The sequence below is a fragment of the Vanellus vanellus genome (genome assembly GCF_965231255.1).
Source record: "Vanellus vanellus genome assembly, chromosome: 5".
Taxonomy (NCBI): Eukaryota; Metazoa; Chordata; class Aves; order Charadriiformes; family Charadriidae; genus Vanellus; species Vanellus vanellus.
This window is the reverse complement of record NC_138910.1, coordinates 79590801-79607932: the sequence shown is the minus strand read 5'-3', so window position 1 is coordinate 79607932 and position 17132 is coordinate 79590801. Positions and strand designations below refer to the sequence as shown.

The 17132-nt window shown below is 37.1% G+C and overlaps 1 protein-coding gene across 1 annotated transcript in view; it reads right to left on the bottom strand.

Moving 5' to 3' along the window:
- EFCAB7 (EF-hand calcium binding domain 7) overlaps window positions 1–16734 on the bottom strand; it is a gene marked incomplete at its 5' end in the record, with an annotated part of 31128 nt that extends 14394 nt beyond the window's left edge. Inside the window, 6 exons of the mRNA XM_082484422.1 lie at window positions 537–678; window positions 7737–7861; window positions 8793–8988; window positions 9848–9934; window positions 12151–12362; window positions 16548–16734. Coding sequence (XP_082340548.1) covers window positions 537–678; window positions 7737–7861; window positions 8793–8988; window positions 9848–9934; window positions 12151–12362; window positions 16548–16734 — 949 coding nt within the window. The remainder of the gene's footprint in view (window positions 1–536; window positions 679–7736; window positions 7862–8792; window positions 8989–9847; window positions 9935–12150; window positions 12363–16547) is intronic.
- Between the last annotated feature and the right edge of the window lie 398 nt (window positions 16735–17132).

The following is a 17132-nucleotide window of genomic DNA, read 5'->3' as shown; positions in this document are numbered from 1 at the left end:
GACTCAAACATCTTTGGGATCTAATGGCTCCTGTTTCACAGGATTAAAGAGGAAATAATCTACTTGGGGAAGAAATAATTCCAATGTAGCAACTAGATAAAGACACTTCGTAAATCACCAGAGAGAATAAAGCCAATAGTGTTGGGAAAAAAAGGAGCACAAGGCTCTCAAGTGGCTCTGATCCTGGGCTTCGCTCTTAAGATGAAAATAGGCAGACTAAGCTATAAATCCCTCAGAGAAGACTCACAATCAAAACATACTGCCATAAAAAGCCATAACTTATTTGAAGTATTTACAAAAGTATTTGAGGTGGAGAATAGAAGATCTTTCAGGCAATATTCACTAAGTTTTGCATTGTTGTTTCTCACAAAGTATTTCAATGCCTTAAATGGAGATACTGCAAGCAGTGCTAACATTTGAATTTTGTAGTAAAAAAACTTCACAAATCTATGTATTGAGAGTGAGAAAGGGAGAGATGTATCAGCAGGAGGAAAGTATTTTTTATAGAGGAAAATTCTCCAAAGAAATATACTTACCTTCTACCTGACGAATGTTTAAAGGCTTGATGGTAATACATACTGTAGACCTCTGAGGTAAGTGCAACCTGTATTTGTGACTAATGATTTCACCATCTTCTTCTAAGTAGAAGCATCCTTTGGATTGCGCACATTGCCATTCCTGGAAACCAAGCAAATATCAGATGTTGCCTTCATCTTTGATAAAGATAAAAGCGCCTTCTCTGAAATATTAATCATTTGGTTATTTAATAAATCCTGCATAAAGAATACCACAAAATACAGCACTGATCTACTTTTTTTTATTAATTTTTTCAAATAGTCCTTTTTGTAGTCAATTTTTGCAGAGCAGTTAGTAACATTGCTTCTCTTGTGAAAATGCTTGAAAAACATAGAGATTACTCCAATGCCCAAATAGTTGAAATGAATTTTAATTGCCATGAAGAATCAAACTGAATTCATGAAATTCCGTGTAATTTACCACTGAACTGTGAATTCCATGTTATTTACTGAAAGGCTGGAATTTTGCTACATTAGTTCCATCAGGCCAATCAAGCAAAGAACATAACTGATTAGCTAAACAATGAGGAGTTATTTGCTCAGACAAATCGCAAACACAAGTACTGGTCAAATTAAGCGATTCTTTTTGACTTCTGTCAAAGCTATTGGAGAGACATAAACTGAAAACTGCTGTTTGTGAATAATATGGTTTCTAGAGAACCCATGATTTTGCTGAGATGCTAAAACAGCTACATGCTTCAATTTTTTTTTATTTTTTTTTTTAAACAGCAGGTCCCGATTTTCAATTTCAAATATCATTTGATACTTCTTTAGCATCATCATTTGGGCCACACTGGCAGCCAAGAGACATTTAGCAAAATAAAAATAAAGTCCTTATAGACATACTGTATGCCTTGAGGAACACAAGACATTCTTGGTTGCCTTCCCTGGTCTGGATTAAGTCCATTATTTCTAGTCACTTTCATAGCAGTGGAAGATAATGTTTCTGAGCAGAGCCTAGCAGAAAGAATCTTTCAGTGTAATCTCAGCAGAGAGCTCTGTCCAAGTGGCTGTACCTCTGCTCAGTGTTCAGTGTCACAGGTAAGCCAACACAGATTTGAAAAGAGAGCTTGTGAAAAATAGAGGTGGTCTGCATGTAACTCTCAGTAACGAGGATGACTACTAACTCCGTCTAAGGCAAACAGTCCTCATCAGAGTGCTACATTTTATTTCTCCTCTTAAAGAACCAGTTCTCATTACAATGCATTCACACTCAGTTGACGGTACTTTACAGTCAGTGACCTAAAGGTGTCAGGCAAGAACTGGACTTTACTAGTGTACATACACCCAGAATGCCAAGTAACACACTTGATGATACATGTAGCTCTGATCCTGAATTTAGATTTCCCCATTCAGAACTCTCCATTTCTTAAGAATATAAATTACTCTGGGACTCATGGATTTAAGAGCCTTCAGTCCTGTGCCACAATTTTGCCACTGATTTCTGTGGGAACAAGATCAACTTCTCTATACTAAACATTTCTCATTCAAACATTACCAAATTCATCTTCATTATACTCCTTTCTGCTTTAAGAACTTTTTATAAATTAATTAAAAAAAGGACAGAGATGTACTTTGAGAAAACTCACCACCTGTGTTGGCACAGAAAGACTGCAGAATCTAATACTATCTCTCCATTTTCTGCCTCTGAATCACTCTAAGTTTCACTCAAATAGCACAGACTCAGCTCTGAAAAGAATCTTCACACTAAAGGAATAAAAATATATCATCCTGAAAATGTGAATGTGGATAAACACTGAGAATACCTCTTTTTACATAGCTAGAAACTTAATCTCAAGTTACTGATTCATATGGTAAAACTACCCTGTCCCATCCAAGACATTGATCTAAAGGCAACAATTATTTCATCCTCAGTACCCCAATAGTTCTGGTAGCACAATGCATCATACCACTTCTAGCTGTCAAATTCTGCTAATTATATTTGCTTACAGCTGACAACATGCAGTACTTTTATGTACAAATACTATATACTTTGCAATTCACTTTCTGCTGTTCTTTGGAGGTTTGGGATTTTTAAAGGAAATTAAGACTTTGCTGAGGAAGTTTTAAGAGACTTTAAAAGTAAACATACTTCCTCTGAGCCCAGGCTATCAAAAAGACAAAGATCAATTAAGCTCTCTAAATTAAAGTGGGACATCCAATCCCTAATGGAAGCCAATACCTAAGTCTTTCCCCTCTCATAATCTTTTCCAGTTAAGACAGCATGTTGGGTCCAGGACCTTTGTGGAAACCTATCTTCTCTGACACCAGAGATGCAGAGGGAACAGCATGCTGTTAGAGGAACAATTATCTCATCTCACCAGCTACACCCACACTGTGAAATAGAAGACAGCAAGAAGCAAGGTAAAGCATTCAACACCCTATCATCCATGCTGTTCAGCTGTTAGCTCATTCCATACCTCTGTTTCAAATGAGGACAACTAGTACTCTTCAAGAAAATGTATACACAGTTCTAAGGATTTTTCACGTCAGGGACCACTTTCAAAAAGGAATATGGATGTAACTGGGCTCAATTTGTCTTCCTGTGATCTACACAGTCAACATCATCCCATCAGGTTTTACAATGTTGCACACTCTATGCCATGACCTACCCTACAGCCCGTAACAGGTATTCTTGGTTGGGATGCAGAGACATAAGATTATGAATGGCACTGGAAAATATAATTTCTTAAATGTGCAACACTACCACGTGGGTTCTAGAAAAAAAAGCAAGCCAAGTGCCATTTAAAGTGGGCACAATCTGCCTGAGAAGGCGCTAGGCCTAAGCCTTGTGGATGTGAAGCTTGGTCCACAGAGTCAGAGATCAATCCCTGGCCACCTTTTATATAGCGGTATAGACCTAATTAACAAGGCCACCTAAAAATTTTATACTGATCTTTTTCCAGGAGACTAGATTTCTAGTGACAAGACAAGCAAGAGGGGTCCAGTCACAAAGAATAACTCACAAAGAAGTGAACAGAGACAAAAGTTATTGGGACTTAAAGGTGAGGGGTAGATCCTGAGCAGCAGATAGGGTTCTCTCAGCCAAACTAGTGGATAATGGGAGTTAATATTAACGTTAGATTCAAAAATTACTCCGACAACCATGTTCTATTCCCCCTTTCTCACTATAGCAAAAAAGGCAAGAAGGAGGACCCAGGGAACTACAGACCAGTTAATCTCACCTCTGTCCCTGGGAAGGTAATGGAGCGACTCATTCTGGATGTCATCTCCAAACACGTTGAGGAACAGGAAGTTATTGGAAGTGGTCACCATAGACTTACCAAGGGTAAATCATCCTTGACCAATCTGATAGCTTTCTATGATGTTATAACTGGTTGGCTGGATGAGGGGAGAGTCGTAGATGTCATCTACCTTGACTTTAGCAAGGCTTTTGACACTGTCTCCCATAACATCCTCATTAGAAAGCTGAGGAAGTATGGGCTAGATTAGGTGACAGCGAGGTGGATTGAGAGTTGGCTGCGGGACAGAACTCAGAGGGTTGTGATCAGCGGCACAGAGTCTAGTTGGAGCTCTGTAACCAGTGGTGTCCCCCAGGGGTCAATACTTGGTCCAATTTTGTTTAATATATTCATTAATGACCTGGATGAGGGCACAGAGTGTATCCTCAGCAAGTTTGTTGATGATACCAAACTGGGAGGGGTGGCTGACACCCCAGAGGGCTGTGCTGCCATCCAGCATGACCTGGACAGGCTGGAGAGCTGGGCAGAGAAGAACCTAATGAGGTTCAACAAAAGCAAGTGCAAGGTCCTGCACCTGGGGAGGAAGAATGCAAAGCACCAGTACAGGTTAGGGGCGGACCTGCTGGGAAGTAGTTCTGAGGAGAAGGATCCGGGGGTCCTAGTAGACAGTAAATTATCCATGAGCAAGCAAGCAATGTGCCCTTGTTGCCAAAAAGGCCAATGGAATCCTGGGCTGCATAGGGAAGAGTGTGGCCAGTAGGTCGAGGGAGGTCATTCTCCCCTTCTACTCTGCACTGGTGAGGCCACAACTGGAATACTGTGTCCAGTTTTGGGCTCCCCAGTTCAAGAGGGACAGGGAACTGCTGGAGAGAGTCCAGCAAAGGCAACTAAGATGATTACGGGATTGGAGCATCTCCCTTATGAGGAAAGGCTGAGAGCGCTGGGACTCTTCAGCCTGGAGAAGAGAAGGCTGAGGGGAGACCTCATTATGGCATACAAGTATCTAAAGGGTGGGTTGAAGGAGGATGGAGCCAGGCTCTTTTCATTGGCTCCCAGTGACAGGACGAGGGGCAATGGGCACAAGCTGGAACATAGGAAGTTCCGTTCAACTACAAGGAGAAACTTCTTTACGGTTCGGGTGGCAGAGCACTGGAACAGGCTGCCCAGGGAGGTTGTGGAGTCCCCTTCTTTGGAGATTTTCAAGACCCTCCTGGATGCAGTCCTGAGTAATGTGCTCTGGGCAATCCTGCTTTGGCAGGGGAGTTGAACTAGATGATCTCTAGAGGTCCCTTCCAACTCTGAAACTCCGTGATTCCGTGATAGCAGCGGTCTTCAATCCATCATCTCACAGACAGAGAAAAGAGAGTAGCTTTGTCCTGTTTGTGTGCCTTCCATTTTCTAGCTGTTATTTCAGATGAAAGACTACCATTTTTGAAGCTTTGCATTTAGATAGACAGGGACACCAAACAATCCGAGTAAGCCGGGAAACTATATCAAGGAACAATGTGCAGGTTAAGATGTGAATAACAGTAAGCAAAAGTTTGGCAATGCTTTAGGAATCAAATACTAAACTGTTGTTCTTGCAGAGAGCGTAAGGTGGTGCTATATTCTGTGAATTATCCATGTCAAATTACAAACACATATGTAAATTTGGGAAGCTAAAAGATGATTTTCTGTTTTTATTTTAGTATGTCACTTCAAAGCATAACAAAAGTTGTCAAGTACATAGTGGGAAATATTTGTATTAGAAATGTTAATCATAAAGAAATATCAGATATTACCTGCTGCTGCCAGTGCTGGCCACTGCCCAAATCATGCATTCCACTGCTATTACAATTGAAGTTATTATTGAAACTGTCCATGCACTCATGAATAATTCCAAATAAAAAGCAATGTTTGTGAGAGGAATTGTTCCTATGATTAAAGAGCTTCAGTTCAACACTTTGCCTTGTACAAACCCTTTCCCATTCCATACGCACAGAAAAAGTCTTGCTAGTTCAATTGCATGAGGCTACTTCACCAATGAGTGCGAGCATATCAGTTTCTTTCAGGAAAAAGACTTTTCTCAGGTATTTCTTTTGCTGCCCACTGTGCACAGAGGTCTTTCACTGACTTCAGTAGAGCAGAATACGAAGTTAAGAAACCTTAGCAGGGATAATTTAGCTACCCAATGCAGAGAGAAGATTTTAGAACATGATACACTGCTTTCCTTTTTTTGTTAATGACTTTTAATCTTGACTAAAACTGACACAAAGAATATTTTGCAAAAATTTAAGATCTCCATTAGCCATCTTCTAATGAATTGTGATTCAGCTACAGTTGAAAGTCAGCATGTTGTTCATGCATAGCTGTAGTACTTCTGTAACTACCTATTTTTTCCTCCCCAAAGTTACGTGGCTTTGAACGTGTCACAAAACTTCACTGACAAAAAGAAAACGCATGGAAGAATGTACTATGAATACATTCCATGTTTTCTAAGGGTTTCTAAATTTAGACATTTGCCATGTTTTGACTTCCACTGTTTTCTTCTGTCAGAAATGTAAAGTTGGCATTGGTCCAACTTCATTATAGCAATATTTTCTTACTGTCCAAAAAAGATGGGTGAACTGCAGAAAAAAAAAAAACTTCTGAATATAAGATAAATAAGAAGAATTTTGGGGTGCTAGACTCTGATCCACACCCAATGAATCACTGTGTATTTATTTATTGATTTTGGCAGAGTTTGTATTATGCCCTTAATAGTAAGGGTAAAAAAAAATAGTGCTTCTACTTACACCTTTTAATGTTTATTGACTGATTTCAGTTTTTGTATGATGCTAATCAATAGTAATCAATATCTGCAGCTGCTTTTTTTCAGTTCGTTCTTACTGGCTTGTACAAAGAAAGAACAATCCAATATTGGGAAACTGTGCGATGGTTTTATATGCTACATATCATGTTTGAACAAGGTGAAATTGCAGGTTAAATTGCATGGAGGTCCAGATACCTAAACAGACTGCAAAAAATTCCTTTGAGATTATGTTTTTAAATTTTAATATAGAACAAATGTCACTGTATAGCAATGTCGAAGATATAAAGGACTTCAGAGTTCAATAACAAATACAGAGTTGTTATTTGAAACAAAAATGTAACTCATGAGAACAATCAGTTCAGTTTTCTAGCAGCAGTTATACTATGTGGTCATAACCATTTTTTCCCTTTTATACAGGAGTCTCAAGGTGCACATTTTTAATGTATCCTAGCAGTTTTCAGTTAATGTTTTATATTTCTACAGCTATTATTTTCTGTTGAAAGAAAACTAGTAAAGGTTCAGTCAAGAAAGGGAAAACAAAGGAAAAAGATCAATATTAACACTCTACAAATATTGACTTAGGAAAGTGACTTTGTTGTCTTTCTCCCACAGGAATTTATATTGAATGAGTGATTTATTTAAAAGAAAACATTGATAGGACATATTAGTCTAACTAAAAATCAATATTTTCAGGCTACAGCATATATTTACAAATTAATGCCCAACAAACCGAATACGCTCACAGATCTGTTATTTATTTCCAATTACCTTTCATATAAAGGTTTATGATGCACAATCTTTCAGACTACTTAAGCATTTAAAGTTCTCACCAACCTAATAAATTATTAAATTTTAAATTTCTCAAAAAGTCATTAAACGTTTTATCCAACAGTGGTTTCATTTATAAAAAACACACTTTGTTCTATTAAACCTTCACACCTGAAAAATTATTTTCAATAACTAGATGTCAGCAAAACCAACAGTATATAAAAACGTTAATAATAATATGTATGAAGAAACCTCTCAGTAGTTTATAGCTGCCCTTGACAAACTGTTAATAAAACATAAGCTAAAAATCAGAGAAAAACGGTTTCTTATTTAAAATGCAATAACATATATGCCTAGAGGAAAACAGCATAATTTCAATGGGACTAGCTTACATGATACCTTCATTGTGTCCGGCTCAATTAGCTTTGTGTTTCTGTTGCTGCTGGCACCCATGCTGATAGTGGTAGAAATGGATGCTTTGCAACTTTGAGCTGATGATGGTCTTGAAGGAGTTCTGCTATCACCTATAAACATAGATATTTAGTTACAATTACGTTATTTCAAGTTACTCCTCATGCTATTTATCATAAAGCCTTACATTTATAGGCACGCAGACTAAAACCAAATGACAACAACTTCAATCAGATAATCTGACTTCCCTTACAATTATATAACATTTAATAATTCTTTACTTCCCTGACTGTACATCCCAGGTTAATGGGCATAAGAATGACAGAACCTTGGAATCCAAATCAGCCCAAAGGACAAGAAATTGTTAACACGTGATTCAATTTACCTTGGAATTAATTTAAGTCTGTCCTAAGTGGATAGGTTTAACCTGTTTCTAATTTAAAGTTATTTCTTTCCAGGACAATGTAGTTCCCCTGCCAGACAGCACATCACTTATGCACAGCTGCCCAATGCAATCACTTCACACAACCTACATGCAAATATTTCATACATGGTACCTTTGCAGTCTGTTAGCCTGTGGTCTTTTTCCAATTTGGGAAGGTTTGTAAGTATCTTTGTAACTTCAAGTAGAACATTAAACTCTCATATTGATTGTGCTCAAAAATTAGCCTTGATAATTGAAACAAACAGACTGCTTATTGATAAACATTTAAGGTTTCATCTCTGATCTGGGAAAGAAATAAATAACTTGCTATGTTGCAACACCTGAGCATTCATTTTCTCTCTTCCCTCTGGATTGCGTCACATAAGAGTCAATGAAATTCACCCTCAAGAATTTGAGAGCTTCAGATCATAGATGCAGCCAAAGTCCATTCAAACAGGGGAGTCAGATATTCTAAGATATTTATGCAATTGCCACAGTAGAAATTTGTATTAGTCAATAACATCCTCAGTAATCTGAGAAAAATTAAAATACTCAACTGTTCATTGACCCAGAACATGAACTCCAACAGAATGAAAACTCCCAATACAAAATATAAATACCTTTTGTTGGTGCTAGTTTGTGATCAGTTTTCCTCGAGATTCTTGGTGATGGTTTTGACACTGGCAGTGTGATCCCTTCAGAGGGAGTTTCAGTTTGACTTCCAAACTGCTGTTGCCTCAGTCGACTGTCAACTTCCAGTTTCTCTCGTGCAGTCTTGCAGCACTGCTCACTGGTTGTCATGTATAAGTCACAAAACTTCAAATAAAGAAAAGTAATCTGTTAAGTGAAACATTCATTCTCACCGTTTTAAGGATTGAAATGTAACATTAGTAAGGAAAGGACAGGTCAATAGATCTAAGGCATTTTCTCTTAAAGCACAGTATTAATTTTCATTTTCATGAATCAGAGCAACCACTCAAGTGACATAGTAAAATGGAGCCATGATTCAAGAAGGTCCAATATCGAATGAAAATTAAGTGTGACTTTCAACCCAAGAGGTGATTTATATTTCTTTCTAGATATTTTAAGACTGATTTTTTTTAACATACTTTTAATAGGGGGTTGTTTTTCTCCTATGAAACTATATTTATGTACAAGTCTTTGTGGACTGTTTATTCAGTTCAAAACTTAGTCATTGCTTAGATATTATGTCAAAAAAGCTGCTAAAATGTTGCGTCTTGAAAATTAGATGGTCAACATATACAATAAGGTCCCACACACAAGAAATTATGTAGTGTCACAGACATAGCACCTCTCACTGATTAGCTAAGTTTGCTGTCAATTGTCATCTTTATCCTCCCATTCCTTAACTCTTATCTTCACACATGCTGTTAGGCTTCGTGCTTACTATTAGGCTCTGCCTAATATATTAAGTTCACTTGCAGCAAGTGACCTTTTCAAAAATAATAGCCAGAGCAGCATATTTTGAGTTAAAGTGTGGGAAACAGAAATATATACCAGCCCGTGTTCCAGTACATAGGCAGTTAGGGGGGGGTTGGATAAGGTCATCAACAGACCAACACATGGAGGTGGTATTGTGTTTGATAATGCTAATACTGTCAATAACATCAAGCCAATAACACAAGACCAAATAATACCGCTCTGTTTGCCATACCTTGTTGTAGTCAAGTTTGCCACTGCAGTTAAAGTCAGATTGTTTAATAATGGCATTCACTTCATCCTGAGTCATTTTTTCACCTCTCTGCAATAAAAAGAACTCAGTTTGGGTTCCTAATCAAGAATGCTGTTCACCTACTGCACACATCTAATAAAAATACAAAACAAGAGTATCTTTATATCCTTTCAGAGAATCTTATCTTGCAATACACTTAAATGGATTTTTATTTGAATCATCAAAACAGAGGTCAACATCTTAAAAAATTATGTCTCTACAATGCTACTAAATACTGAAAAAATGAATTGCATCAGTTTATGCAATTTTGTGGCGTCTTCTGGAAACCTAGCGTGAATGACAATCAATTTCAGAAAATCTTCCATAAATTGGGGAATCCCAGCTCTCAGTCATTGTTACTTAGACTGTAGCATGATAACAACCAAGAGCTAACTTCATAATAGTTAGTTTCCCTTATTTACTAGAGCTATCCTAGTATATCAGTCCTCCAGCAAAGTCCACAAAGTCCATAAAGTCCTCCAGCAATTTCCTCTACACAGGTACACTGTTAGCAATGACACAGCAACATGCGATTGCTCTACAGAAATCTACCTCACATCCCTTTTCAGCTATAGATGCATGGCATACACTTGGGACTGAAAACTAATGTGAACTTCATTGTTGGTAAACATGTGATGTGGACATACAGTCCGGGAGCCATAGTGGATTGCAACAAAGCAAATCCTCATCCTCCCCTCTTTGAACGCACCAGTTGCTACTGCAGGTGCATCTAGTAAGTTCTTCAGTCTATGTCTATATAAAGCAATGCCCTGACTTTATGTAATGATACAGAGTTTATAGCTCTTCATGGCACTACTACAGTAGCACTCAACATCTGTTACTTCTATCTTCCGTTATATAAAGAATATTTCCTTACTGTTTCAACTATATCTTTTTTTGTTCATGCAGAATGAGGACTGAAGGTTCTGCCACAATGTTTGAAGTAAACAAATAATTTTGTTTTATTAGGTCAACCACAAAAAACATAGTATGTAAATTGTTTGATCATTCTGTCCCGGTTTGCTCTCCTCTACATTTCCTTAAAATTGTTTTATTCTCACTTTTGAGTACTCTACTAGAATTCTACTAGTAGTCCATTTTTAACTGTTACTGCTCCCTAGTGTTTGTGCTGTGCAAGATGATTTGCTTTTATGATGAAGGGTTGGGTTTTTTTCATTGTACAGAGCAAAAAACCTGACAGAACAGAGAAAGAAAATCATTGTAATCATCTGTGATGTACATCTACGTAGCTTAAAGTCAGAGCATCAGCTCTACACCAACTTGGAAGACTGTTTTGTTTCAGGGGTTTTGTTTGCTTGCTTTGCAGATCCACAGAGGACCTGGATTTTCATCTTGTCAACACTCCTAGTTCTATGATACTCTTGCTAATGTTTTCTTTAAAGTCCCATCTCCCACAATCTCATATCATCATAAAAATCTCAGCTGGTATTTTTAAAAAATTATTTTCTATCCTTTCAGATAATACAATGAAGCTTAACAATATGGTGGCAGTTCAGCAGCTAAATAAGAAGTTCCAGACATTTTTAATGTCATTATTAATGACACGTACAGGCAAGCCTTATGACATTTGCATGCTTTGACTTGATAATGCATAATCTATAACTAAAGTACTGACCTGCCCTAGCACAAGTTATCTTAAGACCTCAATGAACTACAGAACATCATAGCTGTGATAAAACTAAAACACTAACTTAATATTTTATGTATAACTTGGATAGATGTTGTTTTTTAACTTTGTATCTGAACACACATAGACAACTAGTGAGGGGAGAACAGCAAAGGTATGTCATCAACTGTCTTGATAAAAGTTCATAACCCCAAAGGGCTACAGAGGGGCTCTGTAGAGAACAGAATGATTTGCACTAACTTAACCAATGCAAAGACATGTACTTCCCTTTCTGTTCCTCCACTGCAGTATATCTAGGGTTTCACCAAAACACTCTTTGAAAGCATTAAAAATATTTTCTCTGACAGCATCTACCTTCAAGGTGCAATTGCTGAAACAAACAGGTTATCAGCTGCAAGACTATAAGGGGAAAAAAAATGGAAGAAACATCATAGATAACCACAGAAAAGGAGACATAAAATTGAAAAAAAAAAAACCAACTGAATCAATCAATTATTCATTCGTTTGATCAGGAATAAGTGTTTACACATTCAGAATTGTTTCCAAAAATCTCTACTAATGGGTAAAGATGGATAATTAAGTTTCTACTGATACTCACCGTTGTAAGAATTTTATGAAGTTCATCATGTAAAATATATCCTGTGTTATCTGTGTCTATTTTTCCAAATGCTTCGAGCAGTTCAGTTTTTGTAGCTGGTTTTTCTTTTTTCAAAATAATACAAAAATCATCAAAATTCAGTGCAGTCGTTTGTGAAGTCCAATATTTATTAATTGTCTTCTGAGATGGATTTCTCCCAGCCTGTTGAAGTACTGGACAAGAAAACACAATATTATCTATATATTCCAGCTGTCAGTAAAGGAGTTTTCTCAAAACATCCTTTAATCACTTCCCGTGTTCAGACATTTTTTTTAAGCCAAATCAATCCAAGGGAAGAGTAGGTCTGAAGGACAGTTTTGCTTATTGTCTCAGCCCAGTATGCTACTGATACAGACTGACTGTGACCTTCCCTGGCCTTGAATTCTGTGGTTTGTACCAGAGAGGTTCAAGCAGCCTGAGGGGCAGATGAGCTCACTCGCATACTCTTTTGAAAGGAGTCATCAAACAGGCAGTGCCAGGCATCCTAGATCATCTCTCACAAACTGTGATCCAGCACAGAGATGACATATGCTGCACTGCTGAGAATCACATCCACTTTCTTCTACAGAGGAAGGGAGAAACCAGACAGCAGTCTGTGACTTTTTATAACACAACAATATCACAGGAATTATTTTGCTTAAAGGCTCTGATCTGCAGCTTCCACTTACTCACGTGCACTGCTCTACTAAACTCAATGGGATGTCTCCCTTAACAAAAGTTAATGGGTTCAAACTATTAATTAAGCAAAATATCCATGAATTCAAAGACAAGCTCCTCAACAGACAACTGTAAAATTCAGCCCAGTGTGTATATCCCCGCCTTAATATCAAGAACCTATTATTTGTAAGCTTGCATGTTATTAGATCTTCTTTCTACTGAGATACACAAAAGTATTTCCATTTACTTTGCCAAGAATTGAGATCTGGTGTAGAATTTATCTTAAACAACCTTTTATGTCACATCTATACATTTGAACTTATCAATTCAAATTATGCAACATGACTTTCAAATGTAAAGGAAAAATTATACCAACAACATACACTGTTAAGGTCAGTAGCCAATACCCTACATACAACCAGCTCACTGCTCCTACACCTGGCATTCTTCAAAATGAATTTGTTGGATCTAGTTAGCCTCTTAAAAGTCTTTTACTAAAGACATCCTTTCATTAGTTTCCAGTGTGAAGAAGGTACTATGTTAAATCAAAATTAAATTCAAATGCACAGTCTATCTGAAACTGGAGATATGCTTTTGTATCTTCCCATATAATCAGTTTTTGGGGGGAAACACAAGAGATCTTTCACCTCTACCCTAGGCTGGCAGTTTGACTTTTAGCCAGCTGACCAATGACCAAGTCTATACCGGCTGACAGCAGTTCAGTAGCATCTGTGAAACGAGGTGGTGGCATCGTTACAAACCTCAGTAGGCAACTGTGTCACCATAAAAACAAACAAACAAAACCAGACACTTCTGTTGCTAATCTTCAATTGAATGCCAAGGAGTAAATAAAGATTTCTGCCCTGTCACCTCTAGAAGCAGAGTCAGGAGAATACAGCAAACCTTACATCTTTATCCATGCAATGCTTGGGCACATAGCAATTGTTTAAGGATTTCAATGTCAAGGTCAGCCAGGGAAGGGCAGTTACTCTGTGTTTGCTTATGTGGATAGCCAAGTTCCCTGGAATGTCAACATAGCACAGTATTCACTCACATTTAACAGAGTATCCTTCAAATATACAACAATTCTGTATTTTTATATATCCTTGGAGATCAGCACTTGCCATACCCTACATGCCTTCCAAATTTGTATTTTTGGAAGTTCAATTAGACTGCACCTTTTATTTATACTTCTTTACAGGCTGATTCTGCTAAATACCTTAAGTAATATTACAACACAGGAAATGAAGCTACTGTCCGTGAATAAGAAAAACTCCTATGAATAAAATTTTGCAGGGCCAATCTCTAAGTGAATATTTCACAGTTTAGAATATTAGCCAAACATCATGTAGCAAGAGATGCTTAAACACTGGCACTACTCATTTGATAAATGCCAGAATTTACTTAAGATGCAATATAAGTCTATAACAACTCTCAATGTTTACAAATTTTAAAAGAAGTTCTTAAATATCTCTGAGAAGACTGGGAGCCTGAGCCACTAATTGCCCTTTCTGAGTTGACCTTGAAACCAAAATGCCCAAACACTTGCTATCTAGTAAAGTGGCATATGGATAGAGATGAAAGCCAACGCATCTATAAAGGAGATGACATTTGTTCACACCACTCCTATCTTAAAATCCAGATTATCCAAAACTATCATTAGGATGTTATAAAAGCACTTTTATTACAGCTGAGACAGCCTGGATAACACGAAGTCACAAGCTGACAGAATGTGCTTGCTAATGGGTAGAATTTTATGCACTGATATAGGGAAAGAAGCTACAATCAGTGCACCAGAGAAGTACACTCAGCTTTTATAATGGTGGATTCCACGTGGAGACCTCATGTATTTTATGTACAGACAATGCAGCTATTAGTGAGAAATATCTCCTCACATGTGCAAAAAAATAAAAGGTCACTAGAATTATGATAAAACTAAATTATTTGATAGCACAGCATGTTTTACCCTTTAGCTATTGCTTAGGGGTTTTTTTTATTACAAAGAACTGCAAGGCCATTATACAAATACCTTTTACTGGCATCATACTCTATGAGGAGGATTTGAGAAAGCAACCTGTACTACCATCAATCCCAAGTGCATTCTGAGCTGCACCCCAAAACCCACAAAATAAAAATCATTAGTTTTCAAATTATACATTTTGGTTCTCTTTATCTAACTGAAGGTTTATGTTCTCATGCTTTCTTTGTGAACCATGTGAGCTGGAAACATTTTTTTCCAATAAAGCAAGCTAAGATTAAGATTTTCACGTCATGAAACTCCAAGTAGAAAACAGGACTGAAAGACACTTTCATGAGTTTCCTGACACAATCCCATGCTATTACATACAACCACGAATAAAGTTTTTCATGAAAGGACAAAAATGCTCTAAGAAAGAGAAAAAAAAAAAATAAACAAAACAAACCATGGTAAGACATAGTACACGCTCCTACAACTCCAAGAGACAGCAAAGTTGGTATTGTATTTGCTTGAGAAATTTTATCTGGGATAGTGAAACCTATTTCACAGGTTATTACTCAGACTTAGCTTACTCCTTTCCTGTCTTACTTGGTCACTAAGATATATTATAAAGAAATAAATTTCCAATACACAGCCCTAACTACCATTTTTCAGGTAAACTTTTGTAACTTTCCTAATAATTCCATGCAAGGAACTTTGAAATTCCATAGGTTTTCAAAACAAATGTTGTTAAGCTCCACAGCTTTCAGTATCTACTAACACCTTTATCTAGTACAGCTGAAGCATTCAGAGATATTTTTTCCTGTTGTACTGCTGACAGCAATACCACTTATACACAAATATAGTATGGATGAAAACACGAAAACCTTTGATTTTAGTCTATCAGAACATAGTAATTTGGTAGGATATTAAATAAAGTAAGAGTAAGAATTCTTATGAAACACCAGTGTCTGAAACAGTCCATTTGATCACACAAAGTTGCTAGAGGAATGGCAGTATTTTCACGTATTACTCAAAGTGGCTTAGAACTGAACTGTGAGACTATCTTTAGGAGTAAATGACCATATCCATGACTGCAGTAGCAACCTCTTCTATGAGTCTGCAAACATCCATACCAATTAATTCCAGATACCACAGAGATTTTCTGTGCCAGGGCAATTGCCCACTATAAACTGTACTGAGACTAACTCACTTAATTTGTAGTAGGAAAAAATTTATTGCAGAAATGTCACAATCAAAAAGCAGTACCTAGGCCCACCTCAAGTAAGCAACAACACTACCATCAAATTTGGTGTTGTTAAACAACTCACTTAGATCCCCTGTAAACTGTCAGCTGGTATTGACTTTTTGCCCATTCATACTGGTGATTTACAGATGAAAACCTCAGTACACTATTCCCACTTCCATGAGTCATCCAACACCTAGCAACAGAGATTAAGGATTTGAGGAAAATTAAAACCTTTGAGGAATGGTGGTTTCTATAAACTGTTAAAAATCGCTATCTGACATATTTTTAACAGGTAAATGATGAAAACTTCTTCAAAGATACAGCCACCAACACTTGAAACCTTAACCCTACCTAAAACTACTATAAATTCCTTCAAACAGTTACTGAGTTTATGCATTCGGATACTTTCACAACTGAATTGCTGACTGCTGTTTGTAAACTACCCACTGCAATCACCACACACAATAGTTATGGGGAAAAATATCTAATCGTTACCTAAACTGAGTTGTTCCTTTGATTTAATATTTTCTAAACTGCTTTTCAAAACAGTTAGATAAGCTGCTCGGCAGTTCATGTAAAAGATTGCTTCTTCTGCATGCTGGGACTTCTTTGCTTGGGAACTTTCTGAGCGTGTGACCTTCTGAATGGAGAGGGATGTGTTATTCTCAGGACTGCCGGCCATTCTGTGAAGAATACAGTCACAGTTAGAATTTGTTACTTTCTTGCCTGTTTAATAATGTCTCTGCTTTGTCCTCTGAAATACAGACTAGCACGAATTATCCTAACATCTAGGTCATTTATTCTCCATTCTCTAAATCTGGGATGGGAATACATACCTACACTTGTAGGTAGGCACCATGAGATCTACAAAGAAAAATAGCTTGAGCTCTACTTATTAGTCACAATTTATTCTTTATTGGCAGTCAAAAGTGTTATTTTATTGTATTTTATTTTAATTTCAGACATTTGATATCACAATGATTATATAGTCATGTTATTTGAAAGCATAAAGACAAATTTTTGGGTTATCTGTGATCTAAACATGGATAGCAATGGTTTGTAAGTAAACCACTTGGACTT